Source organism: Bos indicus, chromosome 5 (assembly GCF_029378745.1).
Source record: "Bos indicus isolate NIAB-ARS_2022 breed Sahiwal x Tharparkar chromosome 5, NIAB-ARS_B.indTharparkar_mat_pri_1.0, whole genome shotgun sequence".
Taxonomy (NCBI): domain Eukaryota; kingdom Metazoa; phylum Chordata; class Mammalia; order Artiodactyla; family Bovidae; genus Bos; species Bos indicus.
This window is the reverse complement of record NC_091764.1, coordinates 110,572,969-110,600,838: the sequence shown is the minus strand read 5'-3', so window position 1 is coordinate 110,600,838 and position 27,870 is coordinate 110,572,969. Positions and strand designations below refer to the sequence as shown.

The 27,870-nt window shown below is 56.9% G+C and overlaps 1 protein-coding gene across 13 annotated transcripts in view; it reads left to right on the top strand.

The window, feature by feature from the left end:
- Window positions 1–27,652, top strand: part of CSNK1E (casein kinase 1 epsilon) — a 36,956-nt gene extending 9,304 nt beyond the window's left edge. Inside the window, exons 1-12 of one of the 13 annotated variants that reach the window (XM_070790401.1) lie at window positions 2,525–2,726; window positions 6,202–6,286; window positions 16,046–16,156; window positions 16,288–16,436; window positions 17,845–18,073; window positions 18,687–18,857; window positions 20,004–20,152; window positions 23,347–23,407; window positions 24,171–24,363; window positions 24,495–24,634; window positions 25,196–25,261; window positions 26,574–27,652. In XM_070790401.1, coding sequence (XP_070646502.1) covers window positions 6,211–6,286; window positions 16,046–16,156; window positions 16,288–16,436; window positions 17,845–18,073; window positions 18,687–18,857; window positions 20,004–20,152; window positions 23,347–23,407; window positions 24,171–24,363; window positions 24,495–24,634; window positions 25,196–25,212 — 1,296 coding nt within the window. In that variant the 5' untranslated portion in view covers window positions 2,525–2,726; window positions 6,202–6,210 and the 3' untranslated portion in view covers window positions 25,213–25,261; window positions 26,574–27,652. Of the gene's footprint in view, window positions 1–2,515; window positions 2,727–2,913; window positions 3,071–6,201; window positions 6,287–16,045; window positions 16,157–16,287; window positions 16,437–17,844; window positions 18,074–18,686; window positions 18,858–20,003; window positions 22,583–23,346; window positions 23,408–24,170; window positions 24,364–24,494; window positions 24,635–25,195; window positions 25,262–26,401 lie in introns of those variants that run through there. The other 12 variants (XM_070790400.1, XM_070790399.1, XM_070790404.1 and 9 more) reach the window with 12 other exon arrangements.
- The last annotated feature ends 218 nt before the right edge of the window (window positions 27,653–27,870 follow it).

Genomic DNA, 27,870 nt, shown 5'->3' with positions numbered 1-27,870 from the left:
GCTCCTCCGTCCATGGTATTCTCAGGCAAGAATACTGGAATGGGTTGCCATTTACTTCTCCAGGGGATCTTCCCGACCCAGGGATCAAACCTGTGTCTCCTGCATTACAGGCGGATGCCTTACCGTCTGAGCTACTAGAGAAGTCCCTAGTTAATGTGTACCTGGAGGCAAAGGTGAGGAGCCTCAGATTTCTCCCTGAACCAAGGAAAGGACAGAGGAGGATTCCGTCTCCTCTACTGAGGATTGAGAGGGTTAAATGAGATAGTAGGTGCTGGTGGGGGGTGGGGGATTATCAGTCCCTTCTTGGAGAAAGAGGGCTGGGAAACAGGGCCATGTAGGAAGCATGGGATGGTTGGCTGGGATGGAGAGTACAGTGGTGTATCCACCCTGCTTAGTAGTGCCATGGGAGGCCCTCTGCCTGGGGACCCGGGCCTGGCACCTTGTCTTACTCAGGAGAACCTGCAATCACAGGCAGGGTTGGCCTCCCTGGGCTCTAGAAGCAGGATTCAGGGTTGATGAGATTGGGTTGGAAAGAGATGACAACGGAAGGGCCTTGGTAGCCAAGCCTGGTGGGTGGCTTCTACAGGTCACATTGGGGGCCTCCAGGAGATGAGGGAGTCATCAAAATGGGCAAAACAAAGCTGACATGAGGAAACCAGGGCCCTTGAGCTGTGACCAAAGTAGGTGGCTGCCACCCAGGCCAGCTAAGTATGGCCAGGGCCCAGAGTGAGTTTGGGCCCAGAGTGGCAGTTCTCCCAGTACTTCAAGAGAAGTAGGGAATACAGACCTGTCATCTAAAATCTTTCCTTTTTTAAAAAATTTATCCACTTATTTAGCTGTGCCAGGTCTTGGTTGCCGTGTGTGGGAGCTTTCATTGCAGCATGTGGGATCTAGTTCCCCAACCAGGGATTGAACCTGTGCCCTCTGCATTGGGAACATGGAGTCTTAACCACTGGACCACCAGGCAAGTCCCAGATCTTTCCATTTTAAAACTCTGGGAATCAGTTAACAAAGCAAAAGAAATAACAACAAAAAGCACCACGCAGGCCAGGCAAAGCCTACCACTTTTGACTGGTGACCCTCTCCTCTGGCAACAGTGGCACTGAGGGCAGGTCCCCAGTTGAATGTCCCAGACCTCTCCTGGAAGACTTGTCCTCGCTCTCCTGCTCTTGGAAGCGAGACTGTGATAGACTCAGTTTCCCAGGGCCCGATGGGAGAACAGAGACATCTTGGGCTGTGTGGCCCTGGGCCAACCCCTTGCCCTCTCTGGACTGCGGTTTCCTGGGCTCTGAAAGAAACCAGTCTGTGGGGCTCCTGCCAGTTTGGAGACTGTGTGACTAAGTTCTCAGGCTTGAAGGAAGATGCGATTATTATTGACGTGACTCTTCCCACCAACCATGCTTCTGGGATTGGATGCGGTGCACTCTAGCACTTTGCGTGTCCACAGCCAGAGTTGTGTGCATGAATGGTTGTGTGTCATAATTTGGAGCTTTGCATGGTACAGTGTAAATATCATTGTGTTAATAACTCTGCCCTGGAACCTTTCATCCCCTGCTCTGGAAGCCAGTAGGAAGCCTTAATTAATTCTTGGTGGCCTTGGGAGGGGTGCAGGTGAGGAAACCTAAGCCCAGAGCTGGGAGGCAACTTGGCTAAATGTGCAACACTTGGGGGACCCTGACTCAAGTGTTGGTTCCAGGTCAGGGAAGGCAGGAACCAACCCGTGCCAGGCCATTCCTGTGTGGGGTCCAGTCATTAAACGTGTGAGGACAGGATTGGGTTTGAGGTCAGCTCTGTGCCCACGAGTTTGAGCTGTGGGAAGAGGAAGAAGGCAGAAGAGAAAGGTCACTTGAGTTTTTCTATGGAGGGGAGAAAGCAGCACAGCCTTGGCTACCTCTCTGGACCTTTTGTCAATGTCCCTCCATCTCTTGCTATCTTGTCAAAAAGTTGGCCCCTGAGTCAACCTGGCCTGCGTGCTCAGCAGCACTCAGAGCCCCGAGGCGAGGCGGAGTAAGCCCTCAACTCTCTAAACAATCTCCTTTTGCAGTAACTCACATAAACACCGGCCTTCGGAGGGGCCCACTGCTAGGGTGTGAGAGGAGACAGAACCCGGCAGAGGAGAGAGGACGGTCTGGGGCTAGAAGACCCCAGCTTTTGGGGCGCCTCCTCCTCCCCACCACCACCCAGGTTTTTCCACCTGTGCCCCCCACTGGATCAGTGGTGTTCGTGTCTGTGTGCGCTTCCCGGCCCCACACGGAAGACCCGGTTCCTTGGAAGGCGCTCCTCGCGAGGCTGGTGGGGGGAACCGTGTTTCCCGGCTGCGGGCCCCCAGCGTCCCCGGGATCAGGGGGGGCGCGGGCCCTTTAAATCCTCCGGGGCGGCGGCGGCGGGTCGGGGATGACATCAGCGGGCGGGCCCGGGGCTCAATGGGAGCCGGCGGGCGCGCGCCGTGCGGGAGCGCGCGAGCCGGCGGCGGGGGCGGTCGGGCAGAAGGGCCCGGAGGAGGGAGGTGGCGGCGGCGGCGGCGGCGGCGTTGAGAGCCAGATCCTGAACCCGGCCGGGGCGAGCGGAGCGGGGCGCGGCGGCGCGGCGGCGGCGGCGGCGGCTGGGCCGGGAGAGGCTGGCGCGGCGGGCGGCTCTGCAAATCCTCCGGCATCCGCCCCGGCGGGCCGCCCCCGCCTGCGGCAGCCCCCCGAGCAGCGGCCCGGCACCGGCGCCTTCCCGGCGGGGTAAATATTGGGGGGCCGCGGGCCGGCGGAGGGGCGCAAACCTGGGGGGAAACGGGGCTCCCTCCGCCTCTTTGTTTTTGCGCGAGAGGGAGGGGGGAGAGGGCGGACACACACGCGTTCGCACTCGGCTATGGGGGGGCTGCCCGGGCGCCGCCCGCTCGGCCCGGCGAGGACAAAGGCGCGGCTGGGGACGAGAAGGAGAGGAGGGTGACTATTTTGCAGGCTTGCCCAGGGGAGCCCCCCACCCCAAGTCCGGCTCGCCTCTGTCTCCCCAGCTGGACCCTTCAAGGCCCCGGCCGGCCGAGGCGGCCACCCCTGGCTGCGATTTGAGGACGCTGACGGAGGTGGGGGGGTCCGGGACTGGGGTGCCGGGGACACCCGATTCTGTTGATTCGGGATTCTCAGCCAAACCCTTGGCTTCGGTAGGCTTCACTAGCCCATTAGCAGCGCCCCCCACCCCTCCGCTCCTGGCTTGAGTGCTCCAGACCTGGGGGTCAGCAGGGCTGCTCCTGCGTGTTGGATGGGGTCGCTTTGGGGCCCTGGGGTGATGGGGTGTGTGGTCACCCAGCCACCGACTCTTGTTTTCCTTTGTGGAGAGAAAGAAAGGGGTGGGGGTTATTTATCAGATCGGATTCTCCCATTTCTGCCTGTGAGAAATCCATGTTTTGCAAGTCCCTGCGGAAGAGAAAACTATGTTTGTGCCCGGGTGTCTTTAGAGAGCAGATTCCCAAGCTCTTCACACCCAAACTCAAAGTGGGGTGAGCCCCCTCCCCAACTTTTTCTCTTAGTTTTCTTGCATATATTCTTGGAGTAGCCTTCTTTGGGGAGAAGGATTTGGGGACAGGGCCAGGGGATCCCCAGTGTCTTAAGTTGCACCCGTTCAATAAATGCCTGTGTCTTGGGGCTCCTTTGGCTGGCTGGCTGGGATGTCCCTCCAATTTTTATTTTAATGATCCAGGGAGGGAGGTGGGCAGGGAGTAAGAAGACTGCCCATGTGCCATTCAGCTTGGTAGTTTGTCTCATTTTTCTTAACCAGTTGAAACTCTGGAATCTTCACGTCCGCCTTTTTTATCCCCTTCATTTCTTCCAGCGCCACCCCCCCTTCCTCCCCCCAAAAAGAAGCAGCAAAGAACTGGAAAGCCTCTCCCATTCCCGCCTCAAGTCTTTCTGCTCTCTGGGAGGCTTTTGAGGGGGACAGGGCTGGGACACTCTAGGCTCTCCTTGAGGCCTTGGCCCCTGGAGTGTAGGAGCAACACTGGCCGGTCTGGGTGGTAGCACAGAGCTGGGTGGGGGGTGGGTTGCCTGCAGGGCTAGTGGTTTGCACCCTCTCTTCTCCCCTTTTCTGCCGACAGCCGGGTGAGTGGGGAGGGGCTGGGGGGGTCATGTGCGGTGTATTTATGTAAGACACCCAGACGGGAGGGCACGGGTATTTATATAACCCGGCGTGGGTATTTATGTAATATAGGATGCGGGTGTATTTATGTTCCTTTCCGAACCTGCGGCTTGCCCGGCTGCCATGTGTGGTCTCTGAATTGGCGTTGGCGGAAAACGGACTTGGGGGTTGGCGGTGTTTGTGTGTGTACACACCCGCGTCCCCCCACCCCCACCCCATTCCCCCCCCCCCACAGCGGGGCTCCCGGTACATGTCTGCGTTTCTTTCTTCCTTTGAAGTGTCCACACAGGACGGTGTGTGTGTGAGGTGTGTGGCGGGTGAGTTTCCCACAAATGTGGAGTGGGTTCTCCTGGCCGCCCTGGCACCTCCACTGAGACTGGCCGGGGCGTGTGGGCAGAGGCCCTTGGTGGAGAGCCCGGAGTTTGGCCGGCGCGGGGTGGAGGCTCCTTCCTTGTGACCACTGCTGAAGGGCTAGCAGCGGCTCCCTGGGAACTGGCACTGGGGTGGACGTCTCTCCTGGGCAGGAGCTGTCGGCTCCTCGCCTCCACCCGGGCGGGGGGAGGCAGAGAGTGACCACGACCTTGTGGCAGAAAGCTCTCCTCCCACCTCCCCTCCCAGGTGGGTCTGGCTTTCCGGGTAGTCCTTAGTGTGGGGAAGGGGCTGAGACTTTGCCATTTTTCCCCCTTCCTGTGCGGCCTCCTGGCCCTGGCATCAGCTGGTGGGTGGGAGGCCGCCAGGTAGGGCAGCAGGAGCCCTGTCTGGGCCTTAGGGTAGGAGACTTGCTGCTGGAGGGGAGGTGGGCAGGCTGCGTGACCTCCCTGGGCTTGAGTTCTCTGTCTGCAGAGAGCATCTCGCCTTCCTAGTTGTCTACACTGGCTGTCTTGTAGACACTCTGTGATTTTAGCCGACCCCCACACAACCTTCTCCTTATTTCATAGGCCCCCCCAGAGCAAGACCTCATCTCCCAGCCTTGGAGTTTCCTCCTCTGCTGGCCAGAACCTCGAGAGTGCCCAGACCTTTGCCCCAGGCCAGAGCAGAGGGGTCCCTCCCAGGGTGGTCCCTGCTGTTCAGAGAGCTTGGGAAAGCTTGGACACCCAGCGTGGGGCACAACAGGGAGGGAAGTGCTCAGATAGGCACTTCCCCCCAGACTCCTCCCACCCCACAGAAGCTGACGGGCGGCTCAAAACTTGGCTTTGGTCCCCTTGGTTGCTCTGCAGGGCTCTCTTAGGAGACCCTCCTCGTCTTGAAGAAAGCCAGCCCCAAACTCTCTGTCTATCCATAGAAGGCCGTACAGAGTCCTGTTGCGGTTCTTGGTGTTGGCGAGGTTGAGAGAGGGAGAAGGCCAGAAGCTGGATGTTCAGGGGGCCCCTTTCTGGCCTTCCCCCTGAGTTAGGGCAACCTCTCTTTGTGGGGCTCAGTGCACACTTGTAGAGTCTACCTCTGGGAAGACCTGTCCAGGCTGTGGAGACCTGGCCTTCAGTTCTTGGTGCTGGAAGCCTGGGGTGGGAATGGGGTCACCGGGACCCCATCATTTCCACGTCCTAAGGGGGCTGAGGAACTCCTTTGGGGACCCTCCATTCACTCTGTCCTCCTGTCCCTGGAGGTTGGAATTAGCAGGTGGTTGCCATGGCAGCAGCCCCAAGGTGATCAGCTTCTGCATCTGCCCTCCCCATCACCCCCTCTGTCCTTGATTTTCCTTTCAGGGTCTTTGCCCATTGTGACTAGCCTGCCCTGAGAGACTCCTATTGGAGAGTCCCCAAATGCATGTCCCCCGAGGAACTGCTTGCTTTGCTCTTTCCTCCTGCCCCCTGTCTCCAACCCCCTTCTTCTGCCTGGCGACACTGACACCTGTTCTGATAGCCTCACCACCCGTGGAGGCTGTTGGGCTACCTGACACATGGTTGCCCTCAGGCAAAGTGAGGCCAAATCCCTTCCAGGCCAGCCGGATGGAGATCCCAGTGTCCCGAGTTTTTTCTTGTGGCTTTGTCAGACCTTTTTGGTGGTGGAGGGGTGGGGTCTGGGGGCTCACCCCCTTCCCAGCTCCCCTCCTCTCTGACCCTGTGTTTCTGCTTCCCTCTGCAGGAGTGAACCATGGAGCTACGTGTGGGGAATAAGTACCGCCTGGGCCGGAAGATCGGGAGCGGGTCCTTTGGAGACATCTACCTAGGTGAGTGTTTCTGGCTCCAGCTCAGTGGATCTGGAGCCCCTGGGACAGCGCTGGGGACTCGGAGGAAAGATGCCAAGATTTCACACTCTGAAGCTAGAACCTGACTCTGGTACCGTGTTTTGATCGTTTTGTCCCAGAACCATCCCAGGTGGGGAGGAAGCCGCAGGCTGGGGGTGAGGCAGGCCGAGGGACTCCTCCTCAGTCAGGGCAGGAGGGTGGGCGGCCGGGATGTCAGTGCTGCCATCGGGCTGTAGGAGGTATTTTTAACTCTTGGTTTCTAGCTGCAGATGACCTGGGTTTCCATCTGGGCGTGGGAAAGCCCAGGCTGGGTTAGCACCCCTGTCTTGTCTCCTGGGAAAAAGGATGCTGGTGGACAGAAGTGGCCTGGGCCGCTGTTGCTTCCCCCGTTTGGCCTGCCCCGCCAGACGGCCGCCTGGAATTCAGCCCAGGAAGACTTTGGAATGATGCAGCCTCCCCACTAACCACGGGGGCGGGGGCGGCGGGGGGGCGGTGGCGGGGCGGCGGCGGTGGTCTTAACTTTTTAGAATCTCTCTCCCCGGATGTGCTTCCTGTTGAAAGGCTGAGCATGGTCTCGTGTTGTTGATTGAGTAAATCACTGACATCTCATCCCTGTCCTTGACCCTGGAGAATGCCACTTTCTCAGCGGCCCTGGATCGGGGAGGGGGGCGAAGTCAGGAGGCGCGACCCTTCCTTGGCAGTTGTTGGTCCAGAGAGAGAGACTGTGTTGGTCGATCGGGAGTGGGAGTTGTTAGAGCGAGGTAGCAGCCCCTGGGGTTTCTCCCCATTGCTGTCCCTGTGCTCTTGCCAGCATCTGTGCTTCAGTTTCCCTCCTGGAAAAAGAGTCGTTGGTCAGTTCTGTCCTGAGCGGAGGAAGCCTACAGGTCAGTGTGCCGGGCTTGTTGCTTCAGACCTCAGAGGGTTTCTCTTACCCAGTGGTCTGGGTCCCTGCCCTCTTGGGGTATGAGATCTGCTTCTCAGTGAGCCACTTCTTCTCCATCAAGGTCGGGGGAGACATGTATGCCCACATTCTTCAGGCAGTACTTGTGCTGGGAGCCCTGTGCGAATGTGGTCTCTGCTTACAGCCGCCTCTGGGGACAACGCCGAGCTGTTCCCGCTTTACAGATCGAGACAGGGTGGAATGGTCAGGTTGGCCACCAAGACTTTTCTCCAAAACTAGAAATGACAAGGCGCTCTCTTGGTGACAAGGTCCAGGGGTTAGGACTGCATGCTTCACTATCAAGGGCGCAGTTTCGATCCCTGCTCAGGGCACTAAGATCCCATGGGCCAGGTGGTGTGGCCAAAAAAGAAAAGAAAAAAAAAAAACTAGAAAAGGCAGACTTTCTACCCATAGCCCTCCAAGGAGTAAGAGTGTAGAGGACAGAACATGGGAGGGAGCCGTCAGACCTGGCTTGGTGCGGTCGCTGAGGTCTGTGCGATGCAGCAGGTTTGTGTGATGCTGCCGCCTGGCTGACCAAGGACTTCCAGGAGGCACATGAGGAGAGCATCTTGTAGACTGGCAAGTGCCAGCCAGATGTGCACGTCACGGTCAGGTACCTAGTAGACCACCCTCCTGTAAACACTGCAGAGCCCAGGGCAGAGGAGGAGGGGACAGTGCAAGCGGGAGCTGATGGAAGGGTTTGCTCTGCCACTCTGAACTCCTGTGGGTGTGGGGAGGGGCACTGGCTTGCCTCCATGCTTTTGCCCCAGGGCTCAGCACGTGGGGGTTCAGTGAAAGCCTCTGAAATGAAGGAATGAGGAAATGAGGCTGTGACACTCAGAGGCCTGTGAAGTGGCAGGGGAGAAGAAGGATGGGATGTGGGGGGCAAGTTCAGGTCCCTGGTCTATTTCTCATGGGCTTTGACACCTGGGATAAGTCATTTTCTCTCTCTGAGCCTCAGCATTCTCATCCGTGAAAGAGGGAGGTACCCCATCTCCTTTCTGTTTGTGAAATTGGGGTGAACATAGAGGATCCGCTTATCGTGGCAGCTTCGGGCTCAGAACTGAAGCCTGGAGCCGTTGGTTCAAGGTGGCTTTTGGCAGATGCACAACACTGGGTCCCAGGCCTTCTCTATACAGAAGGGAAACTGAGGCCCCGAGATGGAGGGCAACCCAAGGTCATTCAGAAAGCCAGTGTTCCTGGTCCTCCCTGGGACAGGACTTCTGTTTATCCAGTAATCATCTGTGTGACTTGCTCAGTTGTGCTGACTCTCTGCGACCCCATAGACTGTAGCCCACCAGGCCCCTCTGTCCATGGGATTTTCAGGCAAGAATACTAGAGTGGGTTGCCATTTCCTTCTCTAGAGGATCTTCCCAACCCAGGGACCAAACTTGGGTCCCCCGCATTGGAGGCAGATTCCTTACCATCTGAGCCACCAAGAGAAGCCTTAATTCCCAGTATTCATCTAGTTCATTTTAAAGTTTAGGTCCGAGTTCACTCCTCCAATTTACTCTGGAGTACATTCTACCGGCTCTGGGTATTGGCCTTTCTTTACCTCGTGTGTGCCCTTGGACAAGGGATGACCTCTGCCAGCCTTGGCATCTCCGTCTGCAAGGTGGGGTCGTGAGGCCACCAGGGTGGCGAGAAGCAGCGAGATCAGGGCACACAGACCCTCTGCATGCGCTCAGCCCAGCAGTGGTGCTTTCTTGTGGTGTCCCCCAGCCCTCAGTCTTGGTTAGGATTTGCTACCATCAGAGGAGCTGGGTCCCCTTGGGCCTGAGCTGGGGTGGGGGCAGGGGGTGCAGGAGCCAGTTCTCCGCTGACTGTCCAGCCTTCATCGGTGCACAGGCCGTGGGGACCCTGGCCTGGTGCAATGTCCCGCCAGCTCCTTCCTGGGCCCCTTTCTCTGGCGTGGGGGTGGCAGGGATTGTAGGGCCTGCCCAGCTGGCCTCGCTGGCTCCCTTTGTTCAGAGCTCTGGCCACATTCTCATCGCTGGTGCTGGCGCCAGGGCCTGACTCCAGATGGCCTCTGCAGGTGGGGCTGGGCGCGGCCTCCAGGCCCTGCTTTCCAGGATCGACCGAGGGCAAGCACATTTGTGGATGTGGCTTCCTGGCCGGTAGTGGTCCTCTTCAGGTCCCTCCTCCCTCGCCCTTGGCATCTCAAGGGGCTGCCCAGCAGGGGTGGCCCGCTTTGCTAGTGGCCAAGCTTGTGCCACCAACTCTACCAGCTGCCGACCGACTGCCCTCAGGAACTCTCTAGACCTCTTCTTAGTCTCTGGGCCTCAGTTCCAAATGGGGAGGGGATGGCCCACTGCAGTGGGTGATTGTGGGGTGTGCGTCATCCCCACCTTCCGTCCAGCCAGGTCCCTGATTATGCCAGTGTCTGAGGGAGCCCCCATGTGAGATTGGTCATCCTCCTCCCCATCTAGAACTTGCCAAGGTCCCAGACCCTCAAGGGCTAGCCGGGGCCAAGCCCTTCTCTGTGTCCAAATTTGTTTTCCAGAGTGTTTCATCCCTGCCCCACCTCCCTGCAGAACTGCTGTATCCGACCAAGGGGCCCCCTCTGCTGCCCTCGCCTGGCGCTTTGTGCCTAGTCAAAGTTATCCATTGTCATTGCCACAGAAGGTGAGCTGAGCTCCTCCAAGGCGGGGCCGGCTCAGGGCTCAGTGTGTGTCTGTTGAGTGATGAATGAGATGCTAGGGAATTAAAATCGAGAAAAAAGCAGCAGCTCCAGAGATGAAGTTTCAGATCCTGGCTCTGCCCCAGCCGGTTCTGTGTGACCTCAGGCCAGTTACTTAACCTGTCTGAGCCTCAGGTCCACAGCTGTGAGAAGTAAGGGAGGTCAGAGAGAGGACTTGCAACTTCCTGGTAAGAGTTCAGGGGCAGTGCGGGGATCTGGTGGGGCTGGTGGGACCCGGAGGCAGCTTGGCAGTAGTAGGAGTCATACGCCTTTGTCTAACATCTTAGGTCCCTGCTCAGGGATGCTGTGCAGCGTTTGCTCATTGATTGACCTTTGGTGTCTCAGTTTCCACACGTGTCAAATAGAGATAAAGGCAGTAGTACTTGCAGGATGGTGTGTAAGGGCCCAAAGGCCCCTCCCCTTCACCCCCCCTCCCCCATCTCGGGGAGGGGCCTTCCCCGTGCACCTCTGCTCTCCGCACAATCTGCTGAATCATAAGTGCTGAAGGCCCTGCGTCGCCCAGGCCCTGCCCCCTGCCTGAGCGGGGCCACCGTCGTCTGGACAGTTGCAGCAGCCTCTGTGCAGATCCCCACCAACTTCAAGTCCTCTCCTGTCCTTCCTGATACACCAGTGGTCCCAACAAGAGGTGGGACTGCCGGATTTTATCACACGGGAGACATCAGTTTTGGTTGTTTTGGCTCAGGGTGGGGGGACTGCTGGCAGCTGGTGGGTAGAGTCGGGAATGCTGGAGAACACCCTGCAATGCGCAGGACGGCCCCACCACAGAATCACAGGGCCCTGTAATAAGGCAGCCAGGCCTGGTCCCCAGAGGCTCAGGCTGATGCCTAGGATTGTGGCACTTGAGACCCTTCCCGCCTCCTCCCCGCTCACCTCTTCCACTGTCTGCTTCGGCCCACTCGAGCACCAGCTAGCTGCACCAGAACCACCCAGAGCTCACTGCACCCCACCCGTCGGGCCTTTGCACGTGCTATGACCACTCTGGCCCAGTCCTCCTCACACCGCAGGAGCCTTTGCAGCCTTTCCTGCCACTGCTAGGCTGGTGGACTGCAGTGAGCCCCAGCCCCCACCGCCTGCATCCTTACTGTGCCCCCAGAAACACGCGAGGCTTTCCCCAGCGATGAGTGTTGATGTTTCAAAAGCACCTTAGAGTTTGCACAGTGCTTTCTCTCCTCCCATTGTGCACTGAATTTGGAGATCTGCTTTATTTTTTTAATTTTAATTTTGTATGATTCAGAAATGAAAATACACACAACCAAAGTCCAAAATACACAAGCATACTAAGGGAAAGAAGCCAGTTACAAAAGATCGCATATTGTATGATTCCATCTGTATGAAGTGGCAGGAGTAGGCATATCCATAGAGACAGAAAGTGGCTCCGTGGGTGCCTAGATTGGGGGGGTTGCTGGGGGAGGTGGGGAGTAACTACTAAGAGATACGCGTGTTTTGAGGATGGTGAAAGTATTCTAAAATTGATTGTGGTCCCGGTTGCATAACCTTGTGAATGTACCAAAAAAACCCCACTGAATCCTACACTTCAAAGTATGTGAATTTTAACAAAGGTTTTGAAAAAAAACAAGGGCAACATATAACTTAGTATCAGAGAAATGTCCTTTCACTCCCCTGCCCTGCTCCAGCCTTGTGGGTTTCTCCTGTTTCTTTTCAGTGTTTCTTTATGTAGATACAACCAAACACAGATACATACTGTGTCCTCGAGCATAGAATACATACAGTTCTGTACTTCGCCTTTTCACTTCCTATATCTTTGAGATCTTTCCACTTCTGCACCGAGAGAGCTTCCTCATTCTTTCTCCATTGTGTTCCGCTTTATGGATGGGCCTTTCTTTATTTAACCAGGGCCTGCGCTGGACATTTGGGTTGTTTCCAAGCTTTTACTATTGCAAACAGCCTACAGCCCACAGCCTCATCCAGGCCTGTTTTGCCCTGTGTGTGCCTGTGTCGACTAAACTCCCCCAAGTGGAAGCCGGAGGGAGCCAGGCGGCCCTGCAGCCTGCTTCCCCAGTTCATATGGGGCCTGCCCGCTGGGGAGGGGAGCCCCCTGCCCCTGCAATGCAGGCCACCTTACGTGGACCTGGTCTTTCAGGATAATATTAACTTATATTTTCTCTTACAGGAGGTTGGGTGTCTTCATGAGTAAGCCATTTTTATACTAATAATTTCTTTCTCTGTTAAGTGTGTGTTTGACTCCTTCAGCCTATTTTCTGTGGAGTTGTTGGTCTCTTTCCTGCTGATTTGTAGATGCTCAGTATAAGTGTGATATTAGTTCTTTGCCATTGATAAAAGTTACGAGTATGTACTGTAAGTCTTTGGAGTTTGTTTGTGGTGTTTTTGCCATGCGGAAGGGATTCCTCTTTTGGAGGGGAGGGAGACTTTTTTTTTATGGCTTCTGGATGTTAAGTCAGGGATAGAAGACCTTTCAGTTCAGTTCAGTTGCTCAGTCGTATCCGACTCTTTGCAACCCCATGGACTGCAGCACACCAGGCTTCCCTGTCCATCACCAGCTCCCAGAGCATACTCAAACTCACGTCCATCGAGTTGGTGATGCCATCCAACCATCTCATCCTTTGTCATCCCCTTCTCCCGCCTTCAGTCTTTCCCAGCATCAGGGTCTTTTCAAAAGCGTCAGTTCTTCACATCAGGTGGCCAAAGTATTGGAGTTTCAGCTTCAGCATCAGTCCTTCCAATGAAAATTCAGGACTGATTTCCCTTAAGATGAACTGGTTGGATCTCCTTGCAGTCCAAGGGACTCTCAAGAGTCTTCTCCAAGACCACAGTTCAAAAGCATCAATTCTTCGGCACTCAGCTTTCTTTATAGTCCAACTCTCACATCCATACATGACTACTGGAAAAATCATAGCTTTGACTAGACTGACCTTTGTTGGCAAAATAATGTCTCTGCTTTTTAATATGTTGTCAGGTTGGTCATAGCTTTTCTTCCAAGGAGCAAGTGTCTTAATTTCATGGCTGCAGTCACCATCTGCAGTGATTTTGGAGCCCAACCGTTGTTTCCCTATCTATTTGCCTTGAAGTGATGGGACCAGATGCCATGATCTTAGTTTTCTGAATGTTGAGTTTTAACCCAACTTTTTCACTCTCCTCTTTCAGTTTCATCAAGAGGCTCTTTAGTTCTTTGCTTTCTGCCATAAGGGTCACGTCATCTGCATGTCTGAAGTTACTGATATTTCTCCTGGCAATCTTGATTCCTTCTTGTACTTCATTCAGCCCGGCATTTCTCATAATGTACTCTGCATATAAGTTAAATAGGCAGGGTTACAGTATACAGTCTTGACGTACTCCTTTCCCGATTTGGAACCAGTCTGTTGTTCCATGTACACTTTTAACTGTTGCTTCTTGACCTGCATACACATTTCTCAGGAGACAGGTCAGGTGGTCTGGTATTCCCATCTCTAGAAGAATTTCCCACAGTTTGTTGTGATCCACACAGTCAAAGGCGTTGGCGTAGTCAATAAAGCAGAAGTAGATGTTTTTCTGGAATTCTCTTGCTTTTTTGATGATCCAGCAGATGTTGGCTATTTGATCTCTGGTTCCTCTGCCTTTTCTAAATCCAGCTTGAACATCTGGAAGTTCTTGGTTCACATACTGTTGAAGCCTGGCTTGGAGAATATTGAGCATTACTTTGCTAGTGTGTGAGATGAGTGCAATGGTGCAGTAGTTTGAACATTCTTTGGCATTGCCTTTCTTTGGGAAACCTTGCCTACCCCCAAATTAAAAGCAATGCTCCCTTCCTGTAACATCTCATTGTTTTATTTTTTAAATTAAATGTATAAAACATGTGCATGGTTTAAGGCACTCTTCTCACCACTAGTTGGAGGAAGACAGCTCTGTCACCCTGAAGACCCCTAGTAACCCACCCCATCCTGCCGTCTGCTTCCCCCACACGGAGGTAACCACACCCCATCCTGCCCTTTGCTTCCCCCAAACAAAGGTAAGGACTGTCTGAATCTTACATTTTAAGTTATTCCCTTTTGTTGAAGAGTTCTATCACATGTTTATATCCCTAAACTGTATATATTTCGGCATGGAATGTTTTAAAATTGAGACAGTCAGGATTGTGCTTGCATCCTTCTGTCTCTTCCTTCCTCTTTTTTTTCTCCCCCTGAAATTGAGGTGAAATTCACATGACATACAATTAATCATTTTAAAAGTATACCATTGTCTGATAGGACTGAGCAACTTCACTTTCACTTTTCACTTTCATGCATTGGAGAAGGAAATGGCAACCCACTCCAGTGTTCTTGCCTGGAGAATCCCAGGGACCGGGGAGCCTGGTGGGCTGCAGGGGAGTCTATGGGGTCCATGGGGTCGCACAGAGTCGGACACGACTGAAGCGACCTAGCAGCAGCAGCAGTACAATCTCAGGGGCTTCCCTGGTGGCTCAGATGGTAAAGCGTCTGCCTGCAATGCAGGAGACCTGGGTTCGATCCCTGGGTCGGGAAGATCCCCTGGAGAAGGAAATGGCATCCCACTCCAGTACTCTTGCCTGGAAAATTCCATGGATGGCGGAGCTTGGTAGGCTACAGTCCATGGGATCACATTCGGATAGGACTGAGCAGCTTCACTGACTCTAGTACAATCCCAGTGTGTGTGACCACCATCCCTGTCTAGTTCCAAAACATTTTCATCACCCAGAAGAAAACCCTGCACCTGTTAAGCAGGGTAGCCTGCCCTGTGGCCTGTCCTACTTCCCCCTGCCCCAGTCCCTGGCAGCCACCAGTCTAACCTTTGTCTCTGTGGGTTCCCCTGTTCCGGGCATTTCATATACTGGAATCAGACAGTGTTTGCCCTCTGGAGTGTGGCTGATCCACCATGCACCATGTTTGTGAGGTTCGTCAGCGTCGCAGCCTGTGTCGGTCCCCTGTTCGTTTTTAGGGACAGGCAGAGTGGCGGTCCACGGCTGCGCTGATGAGCTCTCGGGTGTCTCCACCTTCTGGCCTTTGTCAGCGGTGCTGCTCCTTGCCCTCTGCTCAGGGAGGGTTCAGGTGCAGAGAGCCACCCCCACAGCCGTCGTGCTGGTTCCCCCTGCCTGGGGCGTCCCTGGGCGCCTGCCCCACCTCGTGGCTGATTTCTGGCGCTGGACATTGTGCTCCTTTGCTGCTGCGCAAAGGTCCTTGCTTGGCCTCCCGGCAGTCACGTTTCTGAAGGGTGTACCCTTGGGAGTGGCCTGGTTTGGCTGAGGGTCTGTGTGTGTTCAGCTTTACCAGACAGAGACCAGCCTGGCCTCCAAAGTGGTTGAGCCAACTTACACTCCAGTCTTTTTTCCCCCGTGTGATCTTCTGCTCTACTCAGGACTTGTGGTGCGTGGCGTGAGCTGTGTTGTCTTTCCTCAGATTGCCAGCTGTTCCAGGCATGTTTGTTGTGGAGCCCCATCTCGGGCATCCCTGGTTTAAGGTCCTGGCTTTATCATGCCCTCCCTTCTTCCAGTGGCTGTCTCCTCCTCCGGACTTTCTGTGTTGTCTCTGTGCTGAGACTACACCATTTAGTGATGGCAGCTCTAGTACCCCTTGGCTCCCAGCAGGAGCTGGCCTCTCAGCTTAGCCCCCAGCCTTCCAGCTCAGCCTGCCCGTGGCTGCAGCTGGGGAAACTGAGGCCCGGCACAGCTTGGGTTGGGATCTTTCTCGAGACGGCCCTGCGCCTCTGCCCGTTCCCCTCCTCGGCTCTACGCCCCACTGACGGCGCCTCTCTCCAGGGAGTCCTCAGTGGCTCCACTCTGCAGGACACAGCTCCCTTGAGTGGTCTGGGAACGTTTTTTGGCCCCGCCCTGACCCCCTCCCGTCTGGTCGCCTGCTGCCCCAGCCTCCAGTTCTCTGCATGGTCCGCAGCCCTTCCCTCCTTCCACCAGCATGTGCTGCAGTTCTGGTTCTCCCTTCCTGCCCAGGCTGGGTCAGGGGCATGCTCTGTGCTCCCTGGTCCCTCTGCTTCCCCTGGATACAGCCTGGGGCCTCCACCACCTTTCCAGCCTCTTCCCAAGGGACACTGAGCTGCTCAGGGGCAGACATGGAGTGGTCCTGGCCTGGGGCTGCCTGGCCAGCTGAGTGTGACCTGGGTCCCTCTACCCCTGCAGGTGCCAATATTGCCTCTGGTGAAGAAGTCGCTATCAAGCTAGAGTGTGTGAAGACGAAGCACCCCCAGCTGCACATCGAGAGCAAATTCTACAAAATGATGCAGGGGGGAGGTGAGGGCCGGAGGGGCGGTGGGTGTGGGGGTGGGAGCTCTGCACCTGTGCCTTGAGCACTTGCACGGGGAGGGGCCCACGGACTGGTGGGCTGGGGAGTGATGGCGCCTGACTGCCCTGCCTCCATGCAGTGGGGATCCCATCCATCAAGTGGTGCGGGGCCGAGGGGGACTACAACGTGATGGTCATGGAGCTGCTGGGGCCCAGCCTCGAGGACCTCTTCAACTTCTGCTCCCGCAAGTTCAGCCTCAAGACTGTGCTGCTCCTGGCCGACCAGATGGTGAGTCCCCCAACTCCTCCCTCAGGCCGGGGGCCACTGGGTACCCAGCTGGAGGATGCTGGAGCAGGAAGCAGTGACAGCGACCTGGGACTGGGACCAGGGGACCTTGACCATCAGCCATGGCTGGGAGTGGGTATTAACATATAGACTGCCAGTTTCCGCTCCAGACCTGCTCAGCTGGGCTCCCACGGAAGGCCTGGGACTCTGCCCTCGGGTGACTGAAAAGCCTGCGGTCACCCAGACCTTTGGGCCTGTTCCCATGCAGTGGCCATAGGTAAGCTGCTGGGCCTTGTCTCTTCAGGAGTGGCTCCCTTTTGTGGGGTCACTTGGGACGCCCCCTGGCCCCAGTGCCCACGGACAAACATTTCTTGCATCCTCAATCCTTTTATAAATTCAAGGGAGGAAAAAAAAAAAGTAAAGCACAGGATCCTGGCCCTGGGGGACTTTCCTGGTGGTCTAGTGGTTAAGACTCTGCTTTCAATGCAGGAGGCACAGGTTCAATCCTGGGTCAGGGAACAAAGATCCCACAATACTGCATGGCACAGCAAAAAAAAAAACAAAACAAAAATCCTGGCCCTGGAATGGAACGTGGAGATCTTGTTCCCCAGGGTCTGTGTCTGCCCTGCAGAAAGTCCGCAGACATCCTCCAATTTTAGGCTAAATGTGTGTGCGCAGAGAGGGTTGTCAGATTCTCACAGGACGTGAAACTCAAAAAAGTCTAGGTTTTTTGAGTTTAGGAAATATTCAGAAGCTTGAGGCCCAGGGAGGGGGCCAACCTGCCAGAAGACAGATTGTGTGCTTATTTATTAACATGTGTTTCTAACACATTGTTGAAAGGAAGGTCCTCTGTGTCTCCCTGACTTTGGTATCCTCCAGAAGCCAGGGGTTAAATCCTGCCTGTGTGCTTCATCTCTGTCACCCCTACCTACCAAGTTTAGGGTTCCATGTGCTCCTGTTCCCCCCAGTCTGGTTGGCAGAACAACCTCTGAAATGCCTCTCTGGTTCCTTGAGGGCCTCTTCTGTACCCTGAGGGTGTAGGGCCAGGCAGATGAGGCCTGAGTGCCTTTCTGGGCTTCCTTTCTAGAGCTTGCCATGTACTTTCCTGCCTTGCTTTCTTTCCTGTGTCACAGCAAACCCGATGAACCCCTCCATCAGAGTTTCTCTCTACTGTCGCTTCCTCCAGGAAGCCTTCCCTGACCTGCCCCTTTAAAATCATCATACATGGTGGCTGCAGACTGATCTTGCTCCCCTCCTCGTGGCAGGGGTCCCCATCCATTGGCAGGGACCACGGATGTGTTTTCCATTTGTAGGGCCCCAGCCCCCAGCCCAGGCCTGGCTCCGAGCATCTGGCGAGCCCTGCTCCCCCTGCCTCAGCACTTGCTGAGTGACTCGCTGTCCCCTCCCCCAGATCAGCCGCATTGAGTACATCCACTCCAAGAACTTCATCCACCGGGACGTCAAGCCTGACAACTTCCTCATGGGGCTGGGGAAGAAGGGCAACTTGGTGTACATCATTGACTTCGGCCTGGCCAAGAAGTACCGGGACGCCCGCACCCACCAGCACATCCCCTACCGGGAAAACAAGAACTTGACTGGCACTGCCCGCTACGCCTCCATCAACACCCACCTGGGCATCGGTGAGTGCGCAAGACCTGGGAGCAGAGGGTACCTATGGGCTGCCCGCCAGGACCTTGGCTTCCTTCTGCAGCCTGGGTTTATTCCTCAGCTGGTCACACAGGCAGGTCTTCTTCTTCGCAAGAAGCACTCTTTATTTCATGCCTTAGTCATCCCCACAGCAGCCTTGGTGGGCGGGGACGTGTCCCCATTTTTACAGCTGGGAATTGCAGGCTGACCGTGTGACACAGGCACTTAAGGTCGTGCTGCTTAGCAAGTGTTAAAGTCAGGTCTGACCCAGGCCTGTCTGATGCCACTGCTTGTGCCTGATCCATGGGGTGGGCTGGGCAGGGAGGCCCCGGGGTGCCTACTGCACAGGGACTAAATGAATGAGAGCCTGAGCTGGAGACACTAGGCCTAGGTTGAGTGAGCAAAGCCCAGCCTCAGGCCCCTGCTCTGCAGGAGGGGTAATAGTGCAGCAAGCCAGCATGTGGTGGGGTGGGGTGGGCTCGTGCTGAGTGCACAGGGAGGGTTGTTCACCCCAGTCAAAGAGCAGGTCCTGGAGAAAGGGGTCCTGGCCCCCTCAGCCAGGAGCCCAGGTGGACCCTGCCCCTCACCTTGTCCTTGACTCTGCAGAGCAAAGCCGTCGAGACGACCTGGAGAGTCTGGGCTACGTTCTCATGTACTTCAACCTGGGCTCCCTGCCCTGGCAGGGCCTCAAAGCAGCCACCAAGCGCCAGAAGTACGAGCGGATCAGCGAGAAGAAGATGTCAACGCCCATCGAGGTCCTCTGCAAAGGCTACCCCTGTGAGTAGCCCGCTGGGGCAGCGTGCTTAGCCTGCGGTCCCCAAGGCCCCTTCTGAGGCCCAGCAAGGCCGCACAGAGCCCGTCTTGGCCCCGCTGCCCGGCTCCACAACATCCGTCACTCATAGCTCTGTTGTTGTCCTCAGCCCACACTCCTGCCTCTCCTCGCAAGGGCTGAGTGTTGAGACCAACGCTGGACCTTGCTTGACACCAGCTGGGTGTCCTACATTTTAACTCACTTCCGACACTACCTCCCTGGAGGAAGCGTCAGACCCTGCAGTTAAGGGCTCAATCCTACGAGGCTGTTCCTGCCACACTTCAGATGCCAGTCACGAGTCCAGGTTGCTACCTGTGCTCCTGATCAGTTGGCTATAAATCTGAGATTTCCCTCTTCAGATTCGATTAATTTGGCTCACCAAAGTCAGGGAAATACGTTTTAACCAGTCTATGAAAGAATGTGATAAAGGATACCGACGAGCAGCCAGTTGAAGAGAGACCTGTAGAGTGAGGTCTAAGAGCGTCCTGAATGCAGGAGCTTCTTTCTTGAGTGGAGTTGGGGATGTGGTCACCAACCAGGAAGCCCTCCAGACCCCATGCTGTTGCAATATTTATGGAGGCTTCATCCCATCGGCATGGCGACCATTAACTCTGATCCCAGCCCCCTCCCTTCTCTAGGGAAGCGGGTAGGGGTGGGCCCCGGGAGTTGCAAGTTTCTGATCATGGCTTGGTCTTTCTGCTGACCCGCTGCCATCCGGGAGCCACCTGGAGTCTCCTCCGTTGAGGTCTGGACAGGATGCTCCTTGTGCTCTCACCACTTAGGAAATTACACGGGCCTTAGGAGCCCCGGGAGAGGAACCTCTGTGTGTGTGTGTGTGTGTGTGTGTGTGTTCTGTCATCTCACAAGGGCCCTCTCTCACCTCTGGTTTTCAGAGGAGGAAACCCAAGTTTTTCTCCTATGGCTTAGAATTTCCATCAGGTTCTTGACTGTCTTTGGGGCTCACAGATCGTGGTAGGGAGGACATCGTCTTGACCCCTCTTAGGTCCAGAGCATCTGTAGGGGCGGGGGCTGGGTAGCACAGCGCCGTCTGGGGGGCCCCGGGAGTGCAGGCCTCATGACAGCACCTTCTGTCCCCCCGCCCCCCGTACCAGCCGAGTTCTCCACATACCTCAACTTCTGCCGTTCGCTGCGGTTTGATGACAAGCCCGACTACTCCTACCTGCGCCAGCTCTTCCGCAACCTCTTCCACCGGCAGGGCTTCTCCTACGACTACGTCTTCGACTGGAACATGCTCAAATTCGTGAGTCTCCTGAAGGCCGAGGCGGGCATGGGGGACTGGACCGGGAAGGCCAACGTGACCCTGTGGTGGGCGGGGCTCCCGGAAGCAGGGAGCTATGAGCTGGACGGCACACGTGACCCCCACTCCAGCTTCATCTGTGCGGACAGCCTGTGCTGCCGCGGTCAGCAGGGCCCAGGTGGGGCGCCGCCTCCCAGCGGACCCGAGAGGGCCCACCTGGGCCTCCCGTCCGTCCTGGATGCCTGGGTGAGCGGGGCCCGGATGGCACCGGTGGGCCCCCCCACTGTCTTGATCCTGGCCTGCAGCGTCTTGCTCTTGGTGTCCTGCACGTGCCAGCTGGCGGCCTTTGCTGAGTCCCCCTTGGCCAGCCTGGACCCCTTCATTGTGTCTTCCTTCTCCCTGGTTGTGGCACCCTGGGTCTTGCTAGGCACCTCTCTTTTCTCTCTCTCTCTTAAGAGTTGTGGGGGTGGGGTGGGGAGAAGTGTTCAACCGCTGGGCCTGGGACTCCGGAATCTGTGACATCCTGTATCTTGTTTCACGTCTCTTCTGGAGAAGGGGGCTTCCTCGAGCCAGGCTCAGCCCCGCGACAGCGAAGCTGTTGCACTGCCCAGCCCCCGCCCCTGTCCCTGTGCTGGGCCGGCGAACCCACCTGTGTACTGGTAAGCGCCTCCAGGATCTGACTTCTCCGAGACTTACCGCTTGGCGGGGTGGGGGAGCCCAAGAGGCTGAGCCTCCGCTGTGCTCTCTCTGTCCCTTCCAGGTGCCCGGCGCCACTGGGCACCCAGGACCCTCCACATAGGCCCGTGGAGGAGGTGGAGGAGCTGCCCCCCCAAAACTACTGGCCTGTGGTCTGGGCTGCGGGGCCCCAGTTCTGACATCACCAGGTGTGCCCAAGCCCATCGGGGCCAGGCCCGAGGAGACAGCCCTTGATGTGGTGGGGGTATAGTGGAGAGGGCGTGCAGAGAAGGCCCTGCTGTGAGATTCTTGGGGACGAATCAGCTGCCTGGTGAACAGAGCCTGAAGGAGACACCATGTTCCTTGCCCTGGAGGGCCTGGTGGCAGTGGACCCCAGGAACAGCCTTGGCCAGACCCCGCCGGCAGCCTCTGTGTTGAACCTGAGCTCATTAAACGCCCCTACCTGGAGTGCATGTCCTCCTGACTGCCTCTTTTCTTGGCGGGCACCCTTCTGCCGGATGCTCAGGACGAGGCCTTGTTCTCCAGGACCCTGGGATTGGCACTTGGTCTCTGATCCGCGCTCTCTCTGACTCTCAGACAGTGGCCTAAGGAGCGGGGCGGAGATTGGGCGGAGGATGAAAATGTCCCACAGGCTGGAGGGCCCCAAGGGTGGGAGATGGGCAGTGGCAGCCATCACCGCAGACCTTCTGTCTAGGAGCACAGCTCTCACCCCAGGGTGCTGCTTAGGGCACTGTGCCCACCCTCTCATCCATGTACAGACGTATTCATGAGTCTGGTTCAGGGCCGAGTTTGGCCCTTCCTCTCGGTACAGCTCAGAGAATGGATTTTGCAGTCTGGGCCTATGCCCGCCAATGTGGTAGCCACTGGCTACATGTGGCTAATTTTTCATTAAAGTTAATTAAAGCTGAAAACATACTTCCTCAGATCGTTTGCCATATTTAAAGTTCTCAGGAGCCACAGGTGGCCAGCTAGTGGCTGCCACACCTGTCAAGGTGGATGTTAACACATCCATCATTGCAGAAAGTCCAGGGGCACCTGCAGCTCCAGATGGCTCCTCATAGAGCCTCTCATGGGACCACCCAGCCTACAAGATCTCACCTCAAGCCAGGCCGGGAGCACTCTCTCCACCCTTTGCTGGCACCCTGACCCCTTCCTGGAGTTCCCATCGAGGCAGGCCCTAGAGGCAAAAGCTGAGCAGAGGTACCAACCTCCCACACCGATCTCCGACTTGAGGGCCATTGGACTGGATAACTGGGCACCTCTGACCCCATTCCCGCTATGGTGAGCTTGACCACCTCCAGCTGCCCCTGGCGGAAGTATCTGTGGACACGCCCTGGGGACCTTCCATGTTTTTACCTCAAGGCCAAGCTCCTCCCACATCACCCCTCCTGCCCTGCCTACAAGAAGCCTTCACCGGTACCTACCAGCAGACCGGACACCATGCTGGGCACCGAGGGCTGCAAACTCTTCCATGGGAAGGATCCTGTCCTTGACTGAGAACTTCCCTCCTTGGAGGGGCCACGCCGTATTGTTCAGCGTCAGGGCCCCGGAGTCCCCCGATACCTGGAACCTGGGATACTGCACAGAGCCACTGTATTCTGAAGTCCAACCAGCCAGCCGGGTGGAAACTTGACACTGCCAAGGACAGGGGTCTGCACAACACGGGGGAAGGCTCATGTGACTCGGACGTTGACCTTTTGTGTCTTCTTGTGGGCAAATAAAAGCCAAGAGACCTTCCTGGTGTGCATTTCTTGAGGCATCACTCGGGTTGGATGGAAAACGGGATGAGTGACTCAGCTCCTCCTGCTGCAGGGCTACTGTGGGCCCAAGTCTGTGGAGGGCGAGGGCTCCAGCCCTCTGCTCAGCCACAGCCCCTGGGCTGGGCACCTCTGGGGGAGTCACTTGACTTCAGTGAGCCTCAGTGTCCCCCCACCAGAGAGTGCGGACCTGCCTTGCAGGGTGGATGTGCCCCCTCCCCGAGGGATGTTTAATGAGTGGGCGTGGCAGCTCTCGTCACAGGTTTGGCCCTGCTTCTGGCTCAGTCATTCTCTCTCCCCATCTGTTAACTGAGTGGATGGGAGCCCAGGATGAGGACCCGGGGTCAGGTGGTATCGCCCTGGTGCTTCCCGGCCTGCCTGGACAGGCTTGAGGGTGGGAGGACGGAGAGCATACATCTCTAGAATGTTCTGCCCGAGTCCTCTGGGAGCACGGAGAGCGGAGACTGGGACATAGCCCAGTTCTGCCCTGAGCTGTGCGGCCCCAGGCCTCCCGAGGCCTCTCTGGGTCCCGGTTCTTCCTGTAGGATCCAAGGATCCTCTGATCCCCCAACCGCTAGCTCCTGGAGTTGCTTTTAAGTCCAGAGCCAGCCCCCACCCCATCTCTGAAGGATAGTCAGGCCTTCTCGGCCAGTTCTCTGGGAGAGACAGGGTTGTAGGAGCCTGTGGCCCATGAGCAGGCCGCCTCCGCCCCCCCAACTCAGCCTGCAGCTCTCTCCTCCACAGATGCGGCCCCCCTCATGCCAGCCCCCTGCCCGTCCCTGTGGACGACCCCAGGACCAACTAGGTAACGCGGCCGCTGCCGCCCCCATGCCACGCTCCTCTCTCTCGGCCTTTCTCCTTTCCTCCTGCGTTGGGGGTGGCAGAGGCTAGAGGGCAGAGCCCCCCAGGGGCTCACGCACCTCTTCCGCCCCCATCTGCCTGCTGGGCCTCTTTCTTCCATGGGGCATCTAGTCCATGCCTTCTCCAGCTCCCATCCCAAGCAAGGCAGCATCTGTGTGGGTCCCTTGGGCCTCTTAGTTGTGAAACCATTGCCAGGTCCAGGGGAAGAGCAGCCCTTTGAAAAGATCCCCCTAACTGGTCCCTGAGAGGCCTGTTTGAGTCCTGGCCCTGCCTTCAGCTCGCCTTGTAACTCTTTTCTCGGCCTCTGAGCACCTGCCCTGCTGTGTTTGGAAGCGTCAGGGAACCAAGGGCCCTCTGTACATGGGGGCGGTGGGGAACCTAGGTTGGTTGGCCGTCCTGGGGCATCAGTCCTCCCAGCCCTGACTCCAGGCCCCACGAGACCAGGACAGAGTGACCTCCCTCTGCTCCCCAGGTCGAGCTTTCTCCTGGGCAGTCGTGTGGCTTTGTTTTTTATCTGTGCAGTGTGATCAGGGGGCATCTCTGGGTCTCTCGGGCTACCTGCTTTGTGGGGAGGCGGTGGGACCTGAGGGTTTCTGAGACACACACCCCCTGGCCTGCCTCCCCTGCTCTGACCCCGATGGAGTGCCGGATCCCGGAGCACCCCATCCCCCGCAGGGTTGACCAGGGTTCTCGTCTCATGCCCGCAGGGTGCAGCCCGAAACCCCGAGGACGTGGACCGGGAGCGGCGAGAACACGAGCGAGAGGAGAGGATGGGGCAGCTCCGGGGGTCGGCAACCCGGGCCCTGCCCCCTGGCCCACCCACGGGGGCCGCTGCCAACCGGCTCCGCAGTGCAGCCGAGCCTGTGGCTTCCACCCCTGCCTCCCGTATCCAGCAAGCTGGTGAGCGGGCACCTTGGGCAGTGGGCGGGGGTCTCCAGTGTCGGGGGCGCAGGGCAGCCAGGGGCCTGGGTGCTGAGGGCAGCTTCCCTCTCCCTCCTCCCCCAACCCTGACCCCCCGCCTTGCCTTCCAGGCAATACTTCTCCCAGAGCGATCTCACGGGTCGACAGAGAGAGGAAGGTGAGCATGAGGCTACACAGGGGCGCGCCTGCCAATGTCTCGTCCTCCGACCTCACTGGGCGGCAAGAGGTCTCCCGGATTTCAGCCTCACAGGTGAGCTGCCCTTGCCCCCAGCCCCTTCTGGGCCTCACCACTGCCCCAGCAAGGCGGTGGGAGTCAGGACCCAGCCCTCTGCCAGGGGCCCCAGCCCGGGTGGGTGGCAGGGAGCTCACAGCGGAGGGGGTCGTGGTCCCTGCCATCAGCACGCCCCTGCTGTCCCCACTCAGCACAGGATGGAGGGGTGGTCGGACCCCATCGGGTGGCCCCCACATAGGGGCTGTGTGTGGACTAGCAAAGTGGGGAAGGGAGGATCCCCGGGGAAGGGGTCTGGCAGAGGTGGGCGGGAGAGCCACTCTGGGCCTCCAGAGGCGGTGGTGGCACCCCAGCAGGACAGGTTGAGAGCTGGGAAGCCCACGGCCTTGAGCAGCTGCTGGGCCTCCCAGGGCAGCGTGCTTGTCTACAAGATGCGAACATCTGGGGTGCTTGAGATCACACACCCACTCCTTCCCTTGCATGAGAGTCCTGGCGGGGTGGAATTCTGTAGTGGGGAGAGACTTGCCCGCTTATCCTGCCAGCAGCTCAGCCCCTCCCACCCTTCTGCCTCCCTCCCCCCAGACAAGCGTGCCATTTGACCACCTCGGGAAGTGAGGAGGAGCCCCCATCGGACCAGTATTTGCTTAGGTGAGTCGACGTCTGCTGCAGTCGCAGCCCAGCCAGGTCTGGACCCCCACGGTCCCTGGAAGAACCCATGGTTGTGCTCTGAGCAGGCCCGGCCCATACCAGCTAATTTCTGCCAGAAAGCCCTCTCTTTGTGTGGGGCTGTGTGGGGCTGGCTTTCCATCCCCATGCTGCCCTAACTGTTCTGGGAAGTTGGTAGCAGGGACGGAACCCGAGGGCCCACCCTGTGACCTTCCCCAGGGCTTTCGCCCTGGTCTCAGCCTCTGGGCGGTTATGCTTCATTCATGCAAACCACTTAGAGTAGAGCCTTGAAGTCAGGAGTTTACCTGCTCTCTGAGAAGCCCCTTGGTGACCTCCGCAGCCCCAGGGCTGGGAGGGTGGGGGGCGCCCTCTGGTCAGTATGAGCCTTGATGGGACCTGTGGTTGCACGAGGCTTTGAGGCGGGGTGTTACAGCTCAGCTCACTGGGGCCCCATCTGGAACGCAGGTGTGGCAGGGACTAACTTGAGTGTGTGTGTGTGTGTGTGTGTGTGTGTGTGTGTGTTGGGGAGGGGTAGTCTGAGCTCCCTGGGGAATATGCACGTGGCTGGCAGCAGCTGACATTTCACGGGCTTGACCTCACACCAGCTGCGTGTGACCTGCTTTGTGGACGTTTATTCCGCAGGTAGCTTTGGGCCGGCATTCGGGCTTTACCTTTGTCAGCCTCACGCCCAGGAACCAGCCCCGTTCATGGCAGGGTTGGGTGTTTGTATAGCTAGGAGGTGGCTGTTCACCAAAAGAGAGGAGAGAAAGTGATTGTGTCTTTTCTGTGAAAATGGAGCACCTACTGTGACTCAGACGGTCAAAAATCCGCCTGCAGTGTGGGAGACCTGGGGTTCAATCCCTGGGTTGGGTAGATCCTCGAGGAGGGCATGGCCACCCACTCCAGTGTTCTTGCCCAGAGAATCCCCATGGATGGAGGAGCCTGGCAGGCTACAGTCCATGGGGTCACAGTCGGACATGACTGAGCGGCTGAGCACACTGTGTGCTGTAGAGGGACTGACTCGGAGCCTTGGGGCCAGGGAGACCGGAGCGGAAGGTGGTTGGCGGCTGGGTGACCAGGGCAGATGCCCACCTTATCTGTCTTCTCTCTCCCCCTTTCTAGTGTCTTCACTGTATTTTCTTTAAAAAAAAACAAAAAACAAAAAACAAAAAGATGGGGAAAAGAAACCACTCAAAAGAACAAAAAGAAAAAAACCCAGCACAAAACCAACGATGGATTCTGTTTCGAATTTTTTTTTCTTCTTTTTTTTTTTTTTTAATTTGCCGATGGCAAGAAGATGGGATACCCTCAGCACAGAGAATCCTGTCCCTTCACGTTCCCCGCTGCCCACAACCTCCAGGCTGCCAGAGGCTCCCAGATACCAGGCTACACTCACCGGATGCCACGGCCCCACCCAGCCACCGCCTGACTTGGCCAGGAGGGACATTTCTGCACTGGAGCTGCAGCGGGTCCTCACAGGCCCTCAGGAGGTGGCCCGAGGCACTGGGAGGAACGGACCTGCTGGTCAGAGGCAGGTCCCGCTGGGTGTTCGTGAGCCTGGGGACCTCAGGAGATGAGTGCAGTCCCCACCCCCAACCCCGAGATGAAGGTCACCAACTTTCTGTGTTGGGCTTTCGTCAGTGCCCCCTTGAGCGTGAGAGTCCCTTCTCTGCCTCCCCACAGAGACCTTGAGGAGTGGGGTGGTGAGGCGGTGGGGCTGAGAGTCCTTGTGGGCGTGTGTGTCTGTATCTGACCTCTGTCTCCTAGGACAGCAGGTGTCCTGCCCGCCTGCCAGGCCAATTTTTCTGTTCTTATGCCCCTGACAAGGACATGGGAGTGGGCAGTGACCTCCATGTCCCTCAAGAAGGGTACAGACAGTCTTTGCCACCACCGACCCCTGAGACTGTCCTCGGCCTGTGGTCCCCCTGGTGTAGGGACAGAATCCGTGGAGACTACTTCCAGAAAGCATCTGGCTCCTGGGTTATGAATTAATTCCCTGGTTCTGACACTCACCTGGGTTCCCCCTTCCCAGTGTTCTGTCTCTGTCAGGAGGAGCCTGGGGTTCAGGGCTGGGCACTGGATTTATCCATCCCACCTAGTTAACCCTTTTTTTACTTTATTTTTGTTTGTTTTTTCTTTTTCCGTGTGTGTATTTCCTAATTTATTTACCTCTGTTTCCCCTTTTATTCTTTCTTCTTTTTTTTAATTAAAGAGCAAAGCTTTTTATTACTTTGTAATTTAAAAAACTGAAAAAAAAAATACTGAAGAACTTTGGGGGGAATTTTGTACTTTTTTCCTGTGTAAATATTGGACTTTTTTGAGCTTTATTGTGGTTGTTAATTTGAAGTAATAAAGTAGAAAAGGATAAAGTGACCTGGGAAGCCCTTGGTCCACCTCTTGCTCTGGGGGCTTCTCCCCAGCAGACCTGGTGAACCGGGTATGGCTGGGGACACTCGAGCAGCGCTTGGTGCCTCCTTGGGGCTGTTTCAACACTTTGCTTCAAAAACCACACACAGGGACGTTCCTGGTGGTGCAGCGGTTAAGAACCTGCCTTGCGTGGGCTTCCGTGGTGGCTCAGTGGTCAAGAATCA